This window comes from Leiobunum rupestre, chromosome 1 (assembly GCF_980474605.1).
Source record: "Leiobunum rupestre chromosome 1, qqLeiRupe1.1.hap1, whole genome shotgun sequence".
Taxonomy (NCBI): Eukaryota; Metazoa; Arthropoda; class Arachnida; order Opiliones; family Sclerosomatidae; genus Leiobunum; species Leiobunum rupestre.
Genome location: NC_143384.1, coordinates 82,986,940 through 83,005,832, shown reverse-complemented (window position 1 = coordinate 83,005,832; position 18,893 = coordinate 82,986,940). Strand labels below are relative to the sequence as shown.

Genomic DNA, 18,893 nt, shown 5'->3' with positions numbered 1-18,893 from the left:
CAAAATAAGTCAGGGAAAATCTCGAGAGATGGTCAGGAAAAACCTGAAAAAGTGAGGGAATTTGATTGTGAAGAAACTGTGGCCACCCTGCACTATGTATTTGATTTTTGATAAGGAAAGACCTCAACTGAAAGGAGTCGCTGGCTTCGTCCGGACCCTTTTCGCGAATCGATTTCTGGCTTTGGTATCTCACTTGTTGACAGGCCGTCTCTTTCCGTAGGCTCAACTGGAATCGAGACACCAGCAGCGCGACCACAAGAACAAGCTGCGAGGCCGGCATCGCGCAGGGCCGCCGGAAGACGCCGACCAGGAGTACATTAAAGAGGAAGAGGAAACGAGCGCCGAAGAGCAGCCCTGCCACAACAACAACCAGAAGGAAGGCAATGGCGTTATCGGCCAAGGCCCGGATGAGCGCCCGCCACCAGCCGCCGCCCCAGCCACACCCCCGAAAGAGAAGAACGAAGACGCAAGCATCCTACCACTTCCTCGGAGCGAAGAACCAAAATCTCCTGCCAGGAGTAAAGGTTGGCCCACCATTTCTTACTCACAAGTAGAGTACCCGAGGTTTTTATGGCCGATTTTGTTCAAAGTCGGGCGTCATGTAGACCTATATGAGATATGAAATTTCCCAAAAGGAGACGTTGCACTACCCATTCGATTTGCCATGGCAACCGAAAATGTTTTGACCACTTAAACCAAAAAAAATCTGCATTTAAAAAAGCAAGGCGGTTTTCTCGAATTCACCTACGAAATTTTTTTTTTAAAAATTGAAAATCACGAAATGGGTAATTTAAACCACATTTAGATAAAGTTTTGGTAAATTGGAACATTTTTGGGGTAAAATTGTAACAATTTTTGGGTAAAATAAGGAACAAATCTTATTTTTTATTTTAAGTGGTCAAAATCATTTTCGGTTGCCATGGCAAATCAAATGGGTAGTGCAACGTCTCCTTTTGGGAAATTTCATATCTCATATAGGTTTACATTACGCCCGACAAAATCGGCAATAAACACCTCGGGTACTCTCCATGTCAGTCTCTCCGGGAAATCATCCCTTTGCTACTAGCTTAAGTAACATAGCACGCTTACGTATGTCACTTGCGGTGCGAACCATTTACCCAAAACGTTACCAATCCTCACCCGCAATATTAAAAAGTAATTAGAAAATAGCCACCCAAACCCAACTAGGTAAAATCGCTAAAATCGATACCCATTCTAGAGTATCAATGGGTGCCCCCTTTCTCAATGTGTCTTTTACAAGTACTTTATTTTTAATTTATAGATAAGAATATGTTTGAGCAGAGTATGTGTAACACGATGGCACAACCACAATAGTAGCCGCTTCCATCTAGCACTCTTGATTTTACCCCTTTGATTAAAAACCGCGGCTCGGCACTGGTATAGCTAGATAGAGAGAACTATTACCAATCGAATGACGCCCGAATTAAATTTATATCGAGTGCCGTTGAAGAGGATTCGTTGATTCCCTGGGACCTATACGCCGTAACTTCCATTTGGGGGGGGGGGATAAATATCCCCCTTTGACTAAAAACCACGGATCAGCACTGGCAGAGGTAGATAGAGAAAACTATTACCAATCGAATGAAAATTCGTCGATTCCCGGGGACCTATGTGTATTATTAGAGGAAGAGTCTAAAACGTGTAGAGATAAAGCAAACTTATTGCCCTCGCCAGAGACAGCACCGAATAAATAGGTTACATAGAAGCACACTTTTGAGTAATTATGTTACATAGAAGCACACTTTTGAGTAATTATGTTACATAGAAGCACACTTTTGAGTAATTATGTTACATAGAAACACACTTTTGAGTGATTATGTTACATATGCCTTCATCAACTGGTCAGTAGATAGTCGTCTGCTGTTTTTTAATGGGGTTTAATTATTTTTTTTTTGAGATACACAAACATCGGTGTCGACCCGAGGCCTTAGACACCAGCACACACACAATAACTGATTAATCAGGGCGAGATATGTGTAACGGCCACGCCAACGGGGGGATACGTGGGGACAGGGGTGGGGACACCCTTGGCGGAAGTATTCCGACCACCCGTTAGGGGATTGGTGGTCGTCCTCACACGGCCATCCACAAACTCTGCCTCCCGGACGCCTGGGATTACAGGAGTGAGCCACTACTCCCGGCTATGGGGTTTAATTTAAATTAGAGCATCCACAGAACTATTACAATTTCTTAACTTACGCACTTTGCACCCAAGCTCCCAAAGAATAATCAACCGGTTAATTTACGTAGAAAAATTAATAGTTTATGGTCCATTTTGAGGTCGTTGGAAAAACAGATTGGCCATTATATTTTAACGGTATTTTCGGAAATTTTCAACAGCTCGTTTCAAATTTATTTTATAATAAAAATATTAAGAATAGCGCCCATATATAAGTTATCTCAATAATTAAATTTAAATTTGTTAGTAATGTTATTTAAATTTCACAATAATTACATTTAAATTTGTTTGTAATGTTATTTAAATTTCACTATAATTACATTTAAAGGACATCGCACTTCTTCTATGGGATTTGGCTTTCGACCGAATTTTTTCAAATTGAAACATGTTGTTAAGCTTGCTCAATGGAGCAAAATTGTCCATTGCCATTTTTCCATAGCTCCTATAGTTTGTCCAGTATCAGCGGTCTTAAGTGGACAAAACTTAGTATAGTCTATTTGTTAAAAGAATTCACGGCCCATCGGTTAGCGTTCTACGTTCGCGCGTCGCTAGTCCGGGCTCACTATCAATAGAGTTTTCTTGCCAAGATTCTGGATGCTTCCCAAAACAGACTGAGCGTCGGATTTGGTTTCGTTCTGATCGCACGATGAACGAACAATGTAAATAAATAGTTAAATATTGAGTTTTAACTGTCGTGTGACCGTGACTTTAACCGACTGTGTGACTATAATCGATAAATAAGTGTTTGATTGATTATGGTGTGACTGTTTCTTTCCTATAGGCGAGTGTTGAATGTGGGTTTTAACAAAACGGTTAATTATATATATTCGGATTTCTTAAGTATTTATTTTATGGTATGTTTTATATTATTAATGCTCATAAAATATTGAATAAAAATTAATTCCACATACGAAAATTCATTGAATAATTATTTGCGAGAAAATAAATAATGAATAATGAAGTAGAGGTGTAAAAATCTTGGCAAAAAAACTCTATTGATAGTGAGCCCGGACTAGCGACGCGCGAACGTAGAACGCTAACCGATGGGCCGTGAATCTTTTTAACAAATAGACTATACTAAGTTGTGTCCACTTTTTACCAGTGATACTGGCAGTAGCGTCGCTAGGCTGTTTAAGGAGGCGTTTGAGCCAACTGAAACTTTTTTGAAGCGCCACCTAAAATTTTCTGAAAGCGCCTTCTAAAATTTCCGAATTTTTCACTTGGCGAAAATTTCATCGATTTAAAAAAAAAATGCTTTTTTAAAAAGGGCACCAAAAACTTCATTTATTCGGCCTCGATACTTCAACTTTCCTCATCTTTTTGGGAGGGGAACTTCCCTGCTACCCCATCTCCCTCAGTAGGACGCCCCTGACCAGGGCTTATGGCTTAAAGGGACTTTTAAGGGAGAGCTGTGGGGGTTTGGAGTCCATTTAAAATACGTCATTCGGTCGCCGCTCGTCGAATTTACAAAGTTACACTATAAGTACGTTTCAGTGACGATTTTTGAATCGACTTTTCGACCTCTCACACCTCCCTTGATAGTCCCTTTAAGCGTCACCAATTTTGTAATCCTGGCGACGTCACTGGATACTGGACAAACTATAGGAGCTAGATAAAAATGGCAATGGACAATTTCGCTCCTTTTCAATTTGAAAAACATCTGTCGAAAGGCAAATCCCATAGAAGAAGTGCTATGTCCTTTGATAGTAATGTTATTTAAATTTCACAATAATTAAATTTAAATTTAATAGTAATGTTATTTAAATTTCTCATAATTACATTTAAATTTGATAGTAATAATATTTAAATTTCACATGAACTTTAGTTAAATTTCACAATGACTACAGTTAAATTTCAATAGACTGGACTTTCTATAAGTCTTAAATTATCTTGTTCCCTACTACGGCACTCCCGTGACCCACTTGTTTTATCGTTCTTTTTGAGAATAAAATGTATCCGTGTTTGGAAGTGTAAAGGTACCGTGGTTTTATTTGGGTATCGGTTATTGGTTTATTCCGCTCCCAGTCCATAAATTCCCCGCAAAATCCGGAGATGTAGTTTGAGTCCAAACAAATATGGCCACCCTCAACCCCCCGCGCGAGGCGGACATTCGCGCCAATAGGCGCATTTCATTCCCAGTAGCGCCCTCTTCGGAATGCTGTTCGTTCGTGCAGCTGGCGGATATCGTCCGATCCGTCCCGAGGGACGCGTCTCAAGATTGCAGCGCGGAGTGATACAGCACTAGTTTTTTTCCTCTTCATTTTTCCGGAACAAAAATATTGAGCCCTAATATACACCTATTCGCAATGAAATTTGACGATATAAATCGAAATGGTGGCCTACTAGCTGCAAAATATTCTTAAAGGCCTAGGTTTTCTTCTGCCTGTCACCCTTTAAATTTACTTTCCTTCCAAACAAATACCTTGGTGGTAGGCCAACGTGTTCTGCTGTTGGCCTACCACCAGTGACGGCGATCCCGTGGGGGCACTGGGGCTCGAACCCCCACAGGGAAAACCACACGAGGGCAACCAGTAAATTATTATTGATGATATTTTATTTGTGTTCAAATTCAGTCTATTTACAGCAGTTATTTTGAGATTGCAGATGCGAGTAAAAATTGATTTGATAGATTCGTCCAAACAGAAAATCGCCGTGTCGTGTACCCTATTTTACCTAAAATATCATCGTATTTAAAGTATGTGCCCAAGAAAGGCTTAATTATCTAGCCATGTACACAGATATTTTTCGAAAGATATCTGCCTAACTTTTATTATCAATGTATTCATCGACGGATGAGATATTAGAAAAAAAAACACTTTTAAAAATATATATAAATTTAGAGCTATACATTTTCTCACTTAAGTTTTAAGTATATAAATTTTTGGATAAAATAATAGTGGCCCTTGCCCCCACCGAAATGTTTTCCGATCGCCGCCGCTGGCTACCACCAGGGTATTTGTATGGAAGGAAAGTAAATTTAAAGGGTGACAGGCAGAAGAAAACCTAGGCCTTTTAAGGGAGTATACTGGATTAGCGGAGTGGTTAGCACTTTTCCCTCGCAGAAGAAGAACTGGGTTCGATCCCAGCTTGTGGCACCTTGGGTGAAAACTCGGAACTACTTCATCTTGATTAAAGGCATTTTCCCCCTAGTTCTTCAGTTTCCTCTTCCATAAAAACTTGTTGAGGTTAATGTTATTAGTAAGCGTAGGAAGTTGCTCACTCGCGTGGCATCGAGGGCTTGCTGCAAACCCTCCTACGCTCAAGCTAATTATTCCGATATTTCACAAATGATCTATTTCAATCAATTCCTATAAATTATAATCGTTTTTGAACAAAAAATTTAAATAATTTTTTTAAATTTTGACAAAATAATTTATTTCAAACAATTTCGAAATGTTTTTCAATGCTTGTACTTTTTAAAATTTTCTCTCGCATTTTCCCGATTTTAGCCATTTTGGTTCATTTTCATCTATTTGGTTCAAATTGATCAAAAGTTGATCAATATTTATTTTTTTAGTCAATTTTTATCTATTTATTTCTATTTCTGGCATTTTCAAAATTTTGAAATTTGTTAAAAAAAAATTATTTTCAATGGGAAAATTTCCATTTTTTTTTGGACAAAAACATTTTTCGTTGCCATGGAAAAACTGTTGCCCATTGAATAAATTCCCTTTATGTTTTTTCAAGTTACATGAAGGTCTACCAATCCCCCGAGTTTGAACAAAATCGGTGGGTTACATTTCGGGATGTCTCCTTGTAAGTAAATTTCGTATTAACTAAGTAAATTTCGTATTAACTAAGTAAATTTCATATTAACTAAGTAAATTTCGTATTAACTAAGTAAATTTGAAATTAACTAAGTAAATTTCGTATTAACTAAGTAAATTTGAAATTAACTAAGTAAATTTCGTATTAACTAAGTAAATTTCATATTAACTAAGTAAATTTCATATTAACTAAGTAAATTTCATATTAACTAAGTAAATTTCATATTAACTAAGTAAATTTCATATTAACTAAGTAAATTTCATATTAACTAAGTAAATTTCGTATTAACTAAGTAAATTTCATATTTAGTAAATTTCATATTAAGTAAATTTCATATTAAGTAATTTCATATTAACGAATTAAATTTCATAATAAGTAATTTCATATTAACTAATTAAATTTCACATTATCTAAATAATTTTCATATTAACTAATTAATTTTCATATTAACTAATTAATTTTCATATTAACTAATTAATTTTCATATTTACTAATTAATTTTCACATTAACTAATTAAATTTCATATTAACTTATTAAATTTCATATTATCTAAATAATTTTCATATCAACTAATTAAATTTCATATAAACTTAGTAAATTATCCCGTTGAGTGTATAGAATTGTGTGTGTTTTTTTTTTTGGAGTAATAAATTGAAATTGAAAAATGAACTAAGTTAATTTCATATTAATTAAATTTCATATTCAAAAGAAAACGTCAACAAATTAACCAATCAATTTAACTGTAGGCTGAAAAAATAAGCCTCGCAAAATCGGTAAAACGTAACTTGAAATTTTTGAATTTAAGGGGGAAGTATACAGTAAAAGCATCTTTTTCGTTCAAGCTGAACGTTTCTGTTTTAACAATTACAAAATTGAAATATATTTTTCTTATTAGGCTGAACCTTCCTCTAGTGCTTAAAATAATTTGATAATTCTAATATTAATAGTCAAGGAGATATAAGGTCTTAACTAAATGGTAGTTTGAGGGCTTGCCCAACTTGTTTAGCTCCGGGGGCCCGAATTAAAACGTAATAACTTAATTTCATATTGTCAAAATTATTTTAGGCACTAAACAAGAGTCTGTTCTACACTTAAATATTAATTTTATAAGTTAAAATACAAAATTAAAAGAGTTCAGCTTGAAATAGCGTGAAATAGACAATGGCCACAGTAGTCTTCCCCCTTAAAACAAACTTCTGTCTCTTACGATATTTTGTTATTTATTCTTAATCAACGCGAAAACGTATTTCATATCTTTAAAACGAAAGACTCCCCCAAAACTAAAGCCAGCTGTAAACATCTGTAAGGCGAAAGTTTTTTTTAATCGTGTCTCCGAATCGAGCCCTCGCGGAAATCGGACACGCCGGTCCGTTCGCTTCCGGTGCGGCCAGACGAGGCAGCTTCCGACGTTTCCCAGGGACATGTCCCCCGCGACGGTAGCCACGTGTTCCTTTAAAACACCGAACGTGACACGCCGAACTCCTTTTCCATTTCGAATCAGTTCTAGATTTCGGGTGTCGCATTTACCGTTGCTCCAACCCAAATACTCTTCATTTTGATAAACTTCCACTAACGGATTATCATGTTTGTGTCCAATAAAAGACATAGTGTCGGCGTCGTCAACTCGGCCCAGCTCGTTTATTTGTTTCTCAAAAAAAGAACGTCCAAGTCAAAGACAAGTCTGTTCAATTTTATTTTCATTTGTAGAATGTGATCCGCTTCTATAGAAATTCTATTTCAATTGCTTATAAATATTTTTATACAGGGTGTGTCAAAGGGTTATGCAAAAATTTTAAGAAGTTGTAGGGGGTGAGTCGCTGGATGACTTGGGCCTAACTAAGGGGGTGCCTTGGGTATTAGCCTAGCTGATTATTCTTATTATTAAGTACGCTTTTTTTTCATTTTCCTACGATGAGTTAAAAGAGCGCCAGAGAGCTCCAAAGTGTGGTTTACTATCCCCTGGAAGTAGGCTGCAACAAGGGCCAAACCAAGCAGCAGGGAAACGCGAACATTAAGGTTTGGGTAAGTGTGATAGGTAAAAAGGGACTTTGTAAACAAATCGAGGTAACCAGAGTAAAAAAATAAACTTAAACAGTATTTAAAGTGCCTGCCGCTTGGTTTTGCGCTTGTTGCAGTATACTTCCAGGGGCTAGTAGGCCACACTTTGAAGCTCTCTGGCGCTCTTTTTACTCATGATAGGAAAATGTGAAAGAAACAGGCATACTTCTCAACTCGCCCCCTACAACTCCTTAACATTTAATAATAATAATAATAATAATGATAATCAGCTAATACCCAAGGCACCACCTTAGGCCTAAGTCATCAAGCGACTTTTAACGCCTTTAATTCAGGTGGCCGGGTTACAATGCGTAGGAGGGTGGTGGCAAGCCCTGCATGCCTCGCATAACCTTTTGAAACACCCTGTATAGAATAGACCCCGTCATTTCCAGTTGGTGTTGCAATTTATAGAAACAATATACTGAAATTCTCGATTTTCAATAGAAGTAGTACTTCCAACGACTAACTGACTAAATGAACACTTATACTTTTATTATATATAATCTTAGGGAAAGCAAATTAAAATAATTTAATTGAAAATTCGAAAATAATTAAGCCAGGAAAGTTTGTAAAAATGATATCTGTGAGGCATCTGAGCATCTGAAATATAATAATAATAATAATCAGCTAACCTAATATTAACCCAAGGCACCACCTTAAGGCCAAGTCATCAAGCGACTTTTAATGCCTTTAAACCGTTGACCGGGTACAATGCGTCGGAGGGTGGTGTCAAGCCCTTCATGGCACGCGAGCCAACAGCTCCCTACACTTACTATTACCGTTAACCTCGACAAGTTTTTATGTCTGTTGGTAAGTAAGTTTCGGGCTTTAACTATCTAGTTGGTATTTTGGTCAAAATCAACTGTCCTGGTTATCTGATAGTTAATGCGAATAATATTATTTCTGATATATCGGAATAATTGCACCATCTCTGAGGGGCTGGTCAGTGTTTACCCGCCCTGATTGGTGTACAAACCAGCAAGTGCTAGCTTTGATTGCACTAAAGTGATTAAATATTAATCATTTTCATTTCCATAGGTTGTATAGACTTCCATTAGCCTGTAATCGGTGTACACTCTTCGCCCTCAGAGTGCTCCGAAATCAATCTGCGAGGGTTCAAAATTCCCAATCATTATGTAATCCAAATTAGAAATGAAAATTGATGACTGGCCCCCGTGCACTCTGAGATCGTGAATGGAATTCACCATTACAATTTGTTTTGCTCTTTTAGGCAAAAATTAAAGAATTATTCTTAATACTCGATAAATTGTTTTTAAAATTATGAGTATTGAACATAGTGCTGGAAATATTTGCGAAATTGGTTGCATTTCCAATTTAATTTTATCGATTTAAAAGGAATAAAAACTTGCAGTTCTGGCCGCTGTTGCCTTTGACTTTAAAAATGTTTGGCGCCACTGTACAGGACAATTTAAGGGGTCTTCCATAAAGATTGCTTTGCGGGTTATATTCCCTTTAACTTTCAAATAGAATAAGGTTTTAATGTAATGACACTTTTACGCTCTGATATTTTGACTGTATGAACACCAACTTAAATATTCTCTTTCATTGCTAGAGTGACATCTGTAGTCTACTTTTGAGATTGAAATAAATTGCATTTGCCAATTTTCTAAATTTAATTAAGAGTTCCTTTCTCGTGGGCCTGCATTCGTCTAAAGCGAATGTAATGGTCAACTGACTATAGAACATAATGCCTACAGTGGCTTCATTGCTTAAATATTGCTAAAAAACCTAATTTACTATTCTCAAACCAACGGTCACCAGCGACCAACTTCCAAAGGCAAGGATTTTTCGGTTTCCACGTGAAATATAGTCCCTTAGATAAATATAAGTAATATTAGATTAAACTTAGATTATATCAAGAATGTAGTTATTTAAATTGTATTAATTTTATAGATGTAACATATATTATATTATATATATTATATATTATATATATTCATAATAATATCCGCTTCTATATTTAAATATAATGTTAAATTACTTCTTAAAAATATGAAACCTAAATTATTTCTTAAAAATATGGAACCTAAATTATTTCTTAAAAATATGGAACCTAAATTACTTCTTAAAAATATGAAACTTAAATTACTTCTTAAAAATATGAAACCTAAATTATTTCTTAAAAATATGAAACCTAAATTATTTCTTAAAAATATGGAACCTAAATTACTTCTTAAAAATATGAAACTTAAATTACTTCTTAAAAATATGAAACCTAAATTACTTCTTAAAAATATGAAACTTAAATTACTTCTTAAAAATATGAAACCTAAATTACTTCTTAAAAATATGAAATCTAAATTACTTCTTAAAAATATGAAACTTAAATTACTTCTTAAAAATATGAAACTTAAATTACTTCTTAAAAATATGAAACTTAAATTACTTCTTAAAAATATGAAACCTAAATTACTTCTTAAAAATATGAAACTTAAATTACTTCTTAAAAATATGAAACCTAAATTACTTCTTAAAAATATGAAACTTAAATTACTTCTTAAAAATATGAAATCTAAATTACTTCTTAAAAATATGAAACTTAAATTACTTCTTAAAAATATGAAACTTAAATTACTTCTTAAAAATATGAAACTTAAATTACTTCTTAAAAATATGAAACTTAAATTACTTCTTAAAAATATGAAACTTAAATTACTTCTTAAAAATATGGAATCTAAATTACTTCTTAAAAATATGAAACTTAAATTACTTCTTAAAAATATGGAACCTAAATTACTTCTTAAAAATATGAAACTTAAATTACTTCTTAAAAATATGAAACCTAAATTATTTCTTAAAAATATGAAACCTAAATTATTTCTTAAAAATATGGAACCTAAATTACTTCTTAAAAATATGAAACTTAAATTACTTCTTAAAAATATGAAACCTAAATTACTTCTTAAAAATATGAAACTTAAATTACTTCTTAAAAATATGAAACCTAAATTACTTCTTAAAAATATGAAATCTAAATTACTTCTTAAAAATATGAAACTTAAATTACTTCTTAAAAATATGAAACTTAAATTACTTCTTAAAAATATGAAACTTAAATTACTTCTTAAAAATATGAAACCTAAATTACTTCTTAAAAATATGAAACTTAAATTACTTCTTAAAAATATGAAACCTAAATTACTTCTTAAAAATATGAAACTTAAATTACTTCTTAAAAATATGAAATCTAAATTACTTCTTAAAAATATGAAACTTAAATTACTTCTTAAAAATATGAAACTTAAATTACTTCTTAAAAATATGAAACTTAAATTACTTCTTAAAAATATGAAACTTAAATTACTTCTTAAAAATATGAAACTTAAATTACTTCTTAAAAATATGGAATCTAAATTACTTCTTAAAAATATGAAACTTAAATTACTTCTTAAAAATATGGAACTTAAATTACTTCTTAAAAATATGAAACTTAAATTACTTCTTAAAAATATGAAACTTAAATTACTTCTTAAAAATATGAAACCAATGACTTCATGATGGAAATAAAACTATTATTTTTATGTGAATGAACTCGTTGATTTTCGTTCGTAAGTTTGACTGCGAAGACCGTATGTTGCAAGATCGTAATCGCAGTTTGGCTGCCGTAATTTATAAATTGGGCCTCTGAAAAATTTGAAAACGACTAACCACATCTACTGACCAGTTATTGAAGCTCCGCAATAGTTTATTAATGTTAAACGCTTACCACTGTAACCTTTCTTTCATTGCTTGATCCGAAAACTGCAGTTCGTTACCTTTTGATAAAACTCTAACAAGCAAAAACACTTTTATATCGAGTTGCAATTCTTCGGTACTTGGAATATGCAATTTTCATCATCGCCTTCCGAAATTTGGGATAATCAAATTTTCTCAATTCGAACGCCACATTTGGGCCGCGTTCGAAACACCGCGTGTCAAGTGACCTTCTGCTAAAAAGTGCCTCATAAATTCGCTCATTTGTTTCTATAACGTTCCACCCTAAAAACGGGGCTCTGTTTTATTTTATCGCTTCTCTAAATCAAACAATTCCTCGGGAAGAAAGTAGAACCTGGGTTGAGAGTCGCATTCGGCAAATAATCGAGCGATTTGTCACACCGCGACAGCTGCTCACTCTTGAGAACGAGTGAAAAGGGCCGATAATGGATTTATAATAGCAGGAATACATACCTCGAACTTGGAATGGTTATCTTGCCGTATTCCCTATGGTAAGATCTCGGGGACCGTTTTCGGTGACGTGTAAGATAAAAAAACCAACTACAACTGTAGTTTTGTTCGTCAACTCTACACTCTTTTACGCGGTATTTACCTGGGCGCGTCCATGTTTTGGGTTTTCCCTTTCAGCCCCATCCTCCATTACGGATACCCAAAGAGTGGATGCTAGACTCCCCGCTGAGAACAGAGGCAATGGACGACGACCAGGAGGCAAATAAGAGGGGTAAAATAAAGGCGCGAAAAAGATTGTATACTCGGTATTTCTGGGGAGTACAGGAAACTTTGGTAGGAGATTTTTAAGCCAATGAAACTCGTAAGAAAAGACACGTATGCTCTGACGTCACAATGACTTTAAAAAACAGTCCCCTAGATAGAGACCGAAAGCGGCCGAGATAATCATTCCAAGTTCGAGTTACGTATTCCTGATAATAGCGAAGGAAATAATAAACATCGCTGCACGTTGTAACTTTCTTCCGTCAATTCGCAGGATGGCAAAGCGTAGTTCTGGAAGCGGAGAAGGCCCAAGAAGAGGAGAGACGGAACTCGACGTCTTCCATGACAGCCCAGCCGCAGAGTCCCGTCTCGGTGGTCTCCATTAGCGTCTCTTCTCCGGACAACTTGGGCGGAGCCACCACGACCTCGACGGAGAACCGGAACAAGAGGACCTCGGTGGTGGAAGAGGCCGAGGAGGTGGCCAACACTGTGGAGGAGTGCGAGGGGGTCGGGGCGGACGCGGGGGCCAAGAGCAGCAAATGGCGGCGCCGCAGAAGGAGAAGGAACAGCGACAACAAGGACAAGGAGCCGCGGCACAAGTACAACGGCAATAGCAGCTCTCCCAGGTACACGTCTTTCTTGAGTTCTCTTAATCATAAGCTACGCGTTGCAACCACTTTTACGAACTGCTAAATGTCAGTTGTCAAATAATGTAGCAAAAAGTGGTAAATACCGACATGGCGAATAATACTTTTACTAGCTAATATGCCAAATATAAACCATGTTTTAGGATGTAATTGTTTTAAAAACTACATTAGGTGGGGTGGCGGAGTGGTTAGCGCTTTCGCAAGGAACTCAAGAGAGGAGCTAAGGGAAGCAAAGGGGTGGAAGTCCAAAGTCGAGTAAAATAATAAAATTGAATTAGATTAATAACGCGCGTTTAGTTGGAAATCAGGCCCTGAACATTGAGTTAAAATTTCAAACCTCTAGAGCTAAGCGTCCTCGAGTTTTTAGGAACATGACATACAAATAAATAAATAAAAGGACAAACTTTAAGACTTATAGTTATAGATAAATTTACTGATTATTAGTCACTATTTGCTACTTTGTTCCTGCCATAAATAACCACAAGCGTCCCTACACTAACTATTTCTTTAAAGACTCGGCATGTTTTTATGGGAAGATAAAACCGAAGAACACTTTAACAGCCTAGGAGATAACTTCCAACAGGAATCCATACCTCTACTTGGAATGCTTATCCTGGCGTATCGCGTTTGGTAAGATCACTCTGACGGCTTTGGCCCCGCCTACGAGAGAAAAAAATCCCCTCTGCGCGCGCTTCCCTCTCACGTAGTTGTTTGTTAAGTTAACATAGTGACGTCAAAAAACCGTCAGCCACATCGAGACGAAAATCTGTCGCGATAAGCATTCCGAGTAGAGGTATGGATTCCTGCTTGCAAACTCAACGCGGAAAGAGTTGCTATTCAGTGATTTCAGTCTCAGGTGACACGACGTCATCAATGCTTTTTGGCATAGAGGAAAAAAAAACCCACAGCCAAAGCTACGAGATGAAATTACTCTATAACCACTTCGACACCCGTAGAAGTAATAACATTATGACGTCACAAGACGTCACCCGTACTTTTACCCATAGACAAACAATTTGAGCCCATGCCTTGACTATTGCAGAAGTGACCTTGTTGTTATCTATATTTGATTTGTGACATTAGAATATTTTGGCTCAGTTTCAACTTTTGAATGCGTGAGGAATCTTAATTTCGAAGTACTTAGGTTTTGGTCGAAATGTTTAGATTTTAGGATATCCGTTTTAACTGATGTCTGCTTTGAAGACGTTTTCAATATCTAATAATAATCAGCTAGGCTTATAACCAAGGCACCACCTTAGGCCTAAGTCATCAAGCGACTTTTAAAGCCATTAATTCAGGTGGCCGGATTACAATGCGTAGGAGGGTGGTGGCAAGCCCTTCATGCCACGCGAGCCAACAGCTCCCTACACTTAAGCCACGGTCACACTAGAGCTTAAAATCCAGTTTAGGTTGGTTTGAATGCCAGTTTTTACGGCCAACTATAATTCTTGGGCACGTGCGAAATCGCTTCACCCCAATTAGCTTATACCCAAGGCTTAACGTCATTTCAAATTTTGACCATAATAGTCTTAGTCCAAAAGTTACATATTTACCAAAAGTGTGACAATCCCTGTACTTTCGTATGCTAAAGGTTTAATGAATGCTCGACTTGAGATCGACCACATAAAAAACTATTTTTTGTCGCCTTTCTGGATCTTTTTTTAGTCTATGGTAGGTAGATGGCGATAGCATCTCCGCAGAACGACGAAAAATCAAAAAATATACTAACTTTGACCAGTGCTACTTAGTTCCTCCGTTCCTCACTACGAGGCGTTATTTGTTGGTTTTAACTTCCTTCCCTCCCCAAGGCGTACTTTCCCTTCTCCCCTCCCAACTTGTATTTCGCTCGTAAGATTCATTAAGAAATAGGTCCGATTGACACACTTTTGGTAATTATGTCACTTTTGCTTAGTCGATAGCTACGCCGCAAAATTTTCGTTTTGAAAATGAAAACATTTGAGAGAGTTGGCCGTTTTCGGTCTATAGAAATCTGGCAGCCTTGCCTGCCTTCCAGCCTGTATCTCCATACCGAAAATGGCCGACGATTACGCCGCCGAAAATATGTTACTAAACTGATCGGCGGCGTTTTTGACCGTTATTTTGAATTATCGACTAAGACTAATTTGAAAATACTAAAACTTATCCCAAAACAATTAGTTAATCATGTTTACTATACATACAGTAATATTATTTGACATTATTGGGAATTTTATTGAATATAAGATCAATTTAACTTCCTCGCCTTGTCGATTTGAAAGCGATTCTAAGCGAACCGATTTCTCACGCTGGTTTTGAAAACTAGTTATCTAAAACGAAGCAATTTAGGGGTATGTGTGAACCTGGCTTAACTATTAAACCGAAGCTATTCAGCTCGTTGCGTGACCTTAGCTTTATTCCAACGTAACTGTGGTGTAAGTTGTGTAAGTAATATTTTGTTGGAATTGCAGATCATCCGTGTCCGGCGCTAGCGGAGTGATGGCTCCGAGTATCGCCGGAAGCAGATCCCCGAACGTGTCGCCCCGGCACAGCGTGTCGTCGACGTGCAGCTCTTCTTCGTCGAACGCGGCAGCCATGATCATCAACACGACGGTCGCGTTGCCGACGCCGCCGAAGAGCAAATCCGAAGGAGGCAGTGGCTCCCGAGCCAGCCTGGCCAAGCTCGCCCGCTTGCTGATGTCCAGGGACAAGGCATCTTCCAAAACTACCTCTTCCTCATCGTCCGAATCGTCCAACAAAAAGCTTTTCGGATCCGCTAGTGGCTCTTCCATCGCGTCTTCGTGGCAAGCCGCCGCTCATAGGTTAGTGTACCATTACGCGTGTTACGCCAAGGGGTTCGAAGGTCAACCAGTACCCTGGACTTGGGGCGGGATTAACCATTAAGCAAAATAAGCACGTGATCCATTTCCGGTTTTACTATAGATCATACGGTGGAAAAATTGGAAATGGTGCAATTAGTGACGTTAATAACGACCCTGCAGGCACAGTGGCATTAATGGGGCCCCGGGAAAAAATTGCCTTCATAATAAGAAGGGGCCACTAAACAAGTTTTTCGGGGCTGCCCCAGATACCTTAGTTACGCCAATGGGTGCAGCTAAATAAAGTTCAGACATAAACGGGGTGTTTCCAAAGGTTAGGCAAAAATGTTAAGGGGTTGTAGGGGGTGAGTAGAGATGTATGCCTGTTTTTGTCCCATTTTCCTACGATGAGTTAAAAGAGCGCCAGAGAGCTTCAAAGTGTAGCCTACTAGCTCCTGGAAGTAGGCTGTAACAGCGCAAAACCAAGCAGCAGGGAAACGCGAACATTAAGGTTTGGGTTAGTGTGATAGGTAAAAAGGGACTTTGTAAACAAATCGAGGTAACCAGAGTAAAAAAATAAACTTAAACAGTATTTAAAGTGCCTGCCGCTTGGTTTTGCGCTTGTTGCAGCCTACTTCCAGGGGCTAGTAGGCCACACTTTGAAGCTCTCTGGTGCTCTTATAACGCATCGTAGGAAAATGGGACAAAAACAGGCGTACTTCTTAACTCCCCTCTACAACTCCTTAATTTTTTTTTGCGTAACCCTTTGAAACACCCTGTATATGAAGGCACCAAATTTTAAAGTGCTTAGGACGTCAATGGGTCTTGCAATGAAAAATGGCATTCCTCCAACATTACAGACACATTAAATAGAAAACTAGCAGACTACAATCCTAATGAAGTTTCAGCTAAATTAACGTAAATTCTGGTGACCAAGGCGTAATAAGAAGTATTCTTTGGCCAACATTATTGCTGAAAATAAAAGGTAGTATCACTACCTTTGGCCCCATAGGTAGAGCCATGGCCACTATCTTGTTTAAATGTCTCGTGAATACCAACTATACGTTGACATACATAACCCTGGAAGATTTCTACAGAATGAGTAAGATTTGTTACTCAAGTTTGACGCGCCGTTATTCAATTAAAGCCCCTAGTGTTGTGTAGCACCATCTTCAGTATTGTCGGAGTAACAAATCTTTATCATTTTTAAAATAAACTCGAAATCAGTGTTACCTAAGGTAAGGATTTTTTAAATATAGTCCGTTCGATAAAGCGATTTCTCTAGAGTAAAATTATAGTTAAGTAAATATATTGGGTGGCACTACAAAGTCCGAGGGGACGGTTAACAATATTAATTGAATAAAGTGCCGGCTGCGTTGTCAATTGAACCAGTCGTTAAAATAAAGCGCAGACAACAAATGAATTTCTGCGTTTGCTTATTAATTATAATTACCCACCACTTTAATAGTTTCAAGTAAGGGATGGTCCGTTAATTTCGAATTTACAGGACAGCTTTCAAAGAGTTTTCATTAGCGGTTAGTCCGAATTATGAAAGTGCTACTTAACACAAGGAGCTACAACCAAAATAAAAACCTTACATTGTTAATGTCTTCAATTTAATGGATTAGAGATAAGGAAGTTAGCTTAATTTGGTTTAAGATAAACTCCTATTCGTATTAATACCTGCGCAATAAAACAAATAGTTATCATTGCAAGGAAGCTTAACATTTCCCGCAAATGCCACCAAAACGTCCAAATTAGTTAAGAATAATAATTAGCTAGGCTAATACCCCAGGCACCAACCTAGACGCGAGTCATCTAGCGACGTTCTTGATACCGGTGGCCGGGTTAACTGACCCCGTGAGCCAAATTGCCAACAGCTCCCTACACTCTCTATTACCTTTAACCTCTACCAGTTTTATGGAAAGGGGAAACCAAAGAAATCGGGGAATAACCTTTTAACCAGCGGGGAGAAAACTTGCAAACTATAAGCAGTAGGAGTTGTTCCGGGTTTTCACCCAGTGCCACAAACTGGGATCGAACCCAGCTGCGGGACCAAAGTGCTAATCACTACACTCCGATTCGCGTTTGCAACACGCCCAAATAATAGAAGCTAGAACCAGAAGTCTATAAAAATCCTTCTCGGGTGAAAGTATGAAAGCGTACCCAAACTATACAGTACTGACAAGTAATCTTGCAGGGTCTATTTGTAGCCTAGATGCTAATTTCCCGGGTTAAAATATAAACACTGACCAGAATGATGAATATTTTTTATTTTATTTATTTAAAAGTTCTATTTTTGTGATGCACAAGTGATTATAATTGTAAATACGTAATATTATAACATGTTTAAAATTTTCATTTTCAGTTTTCTATATAGTTAATATCATAAGCTTGTCATAAGGTCCCCCTTAGTAAAGGTCTAGCATAGGGCCCCGTGTTAACAGCTTTGTCCTGGAGAGAAGAAAATTAACGTACGACGATAGGGCGGTAGCGCCATCTTCGTTTTCCAAATTTCTACATCTAACATATTATCTTACTGATAAATGCCACTCAAAACGCGTCTAAATCTCAAATTTGAAAAACAAATACCTTCAGAGACACAACTCATATTTCTAATAGCTTTGTTTACGTTCCGATGAATTATTTTACAAGATAAGTGTTAATTTTAGCTTTGAAAGCGATAAAATATTCAATAAGCCTTGGCTACGATGCTAAGGTCTGGCGGTGTAGATTTCTCCCGCGTGGTTCTAAGTTTAAAAACGTTCGCGCACGGCTTCCGCGCATTCATCATGCAACGCGCGAAATTCATTTGGGGAAGCGCCTAGTTAAAAACATAACCACTAGAAGGTGCAGATTTTGAATACTTACCTCTAAATAACGGGTATGTGATCGTCAAAAATTTGGCCCAGACCTTTGCTTATGGGGACCTTATGATAGGCTCATGTTAATATATAAATAGAGGGCTTCAAATCTGC

At 36.9% G+C, this 18,893-nt stretch overlaps 1 protein-coding gene across 1 annotated transcript in view; it reads left to right on the top strand.

Moving 5' to 3' along the window:
• Nucleotides 1-18,893, top strand: part of wake (ankyrin repeat and fibronectin type III domain containing protein wide awake) — a 198,867-nt gene that overhangs the window by 141,459 nt on the left and 38,515 nt on the right. The window contains exons 3-5 of the mRNA XM_090167770.1: nucleotides 221-524; nucleotides 12,748-13,099; nucleotides 15,568-15,918. Coding sequence (XP_090023896.1) covers nucleotides 221-524; nucleotides 12,748-13,099; nucleotides 15,568-15,918 — 1,007 coding nt within the window. The remainder of the gene's footprint in view (nucleotides 1-220; nucleotides 525-12,747; nucleotides 13,100-15,567; nucleotides 15,919-18,893) is intronic.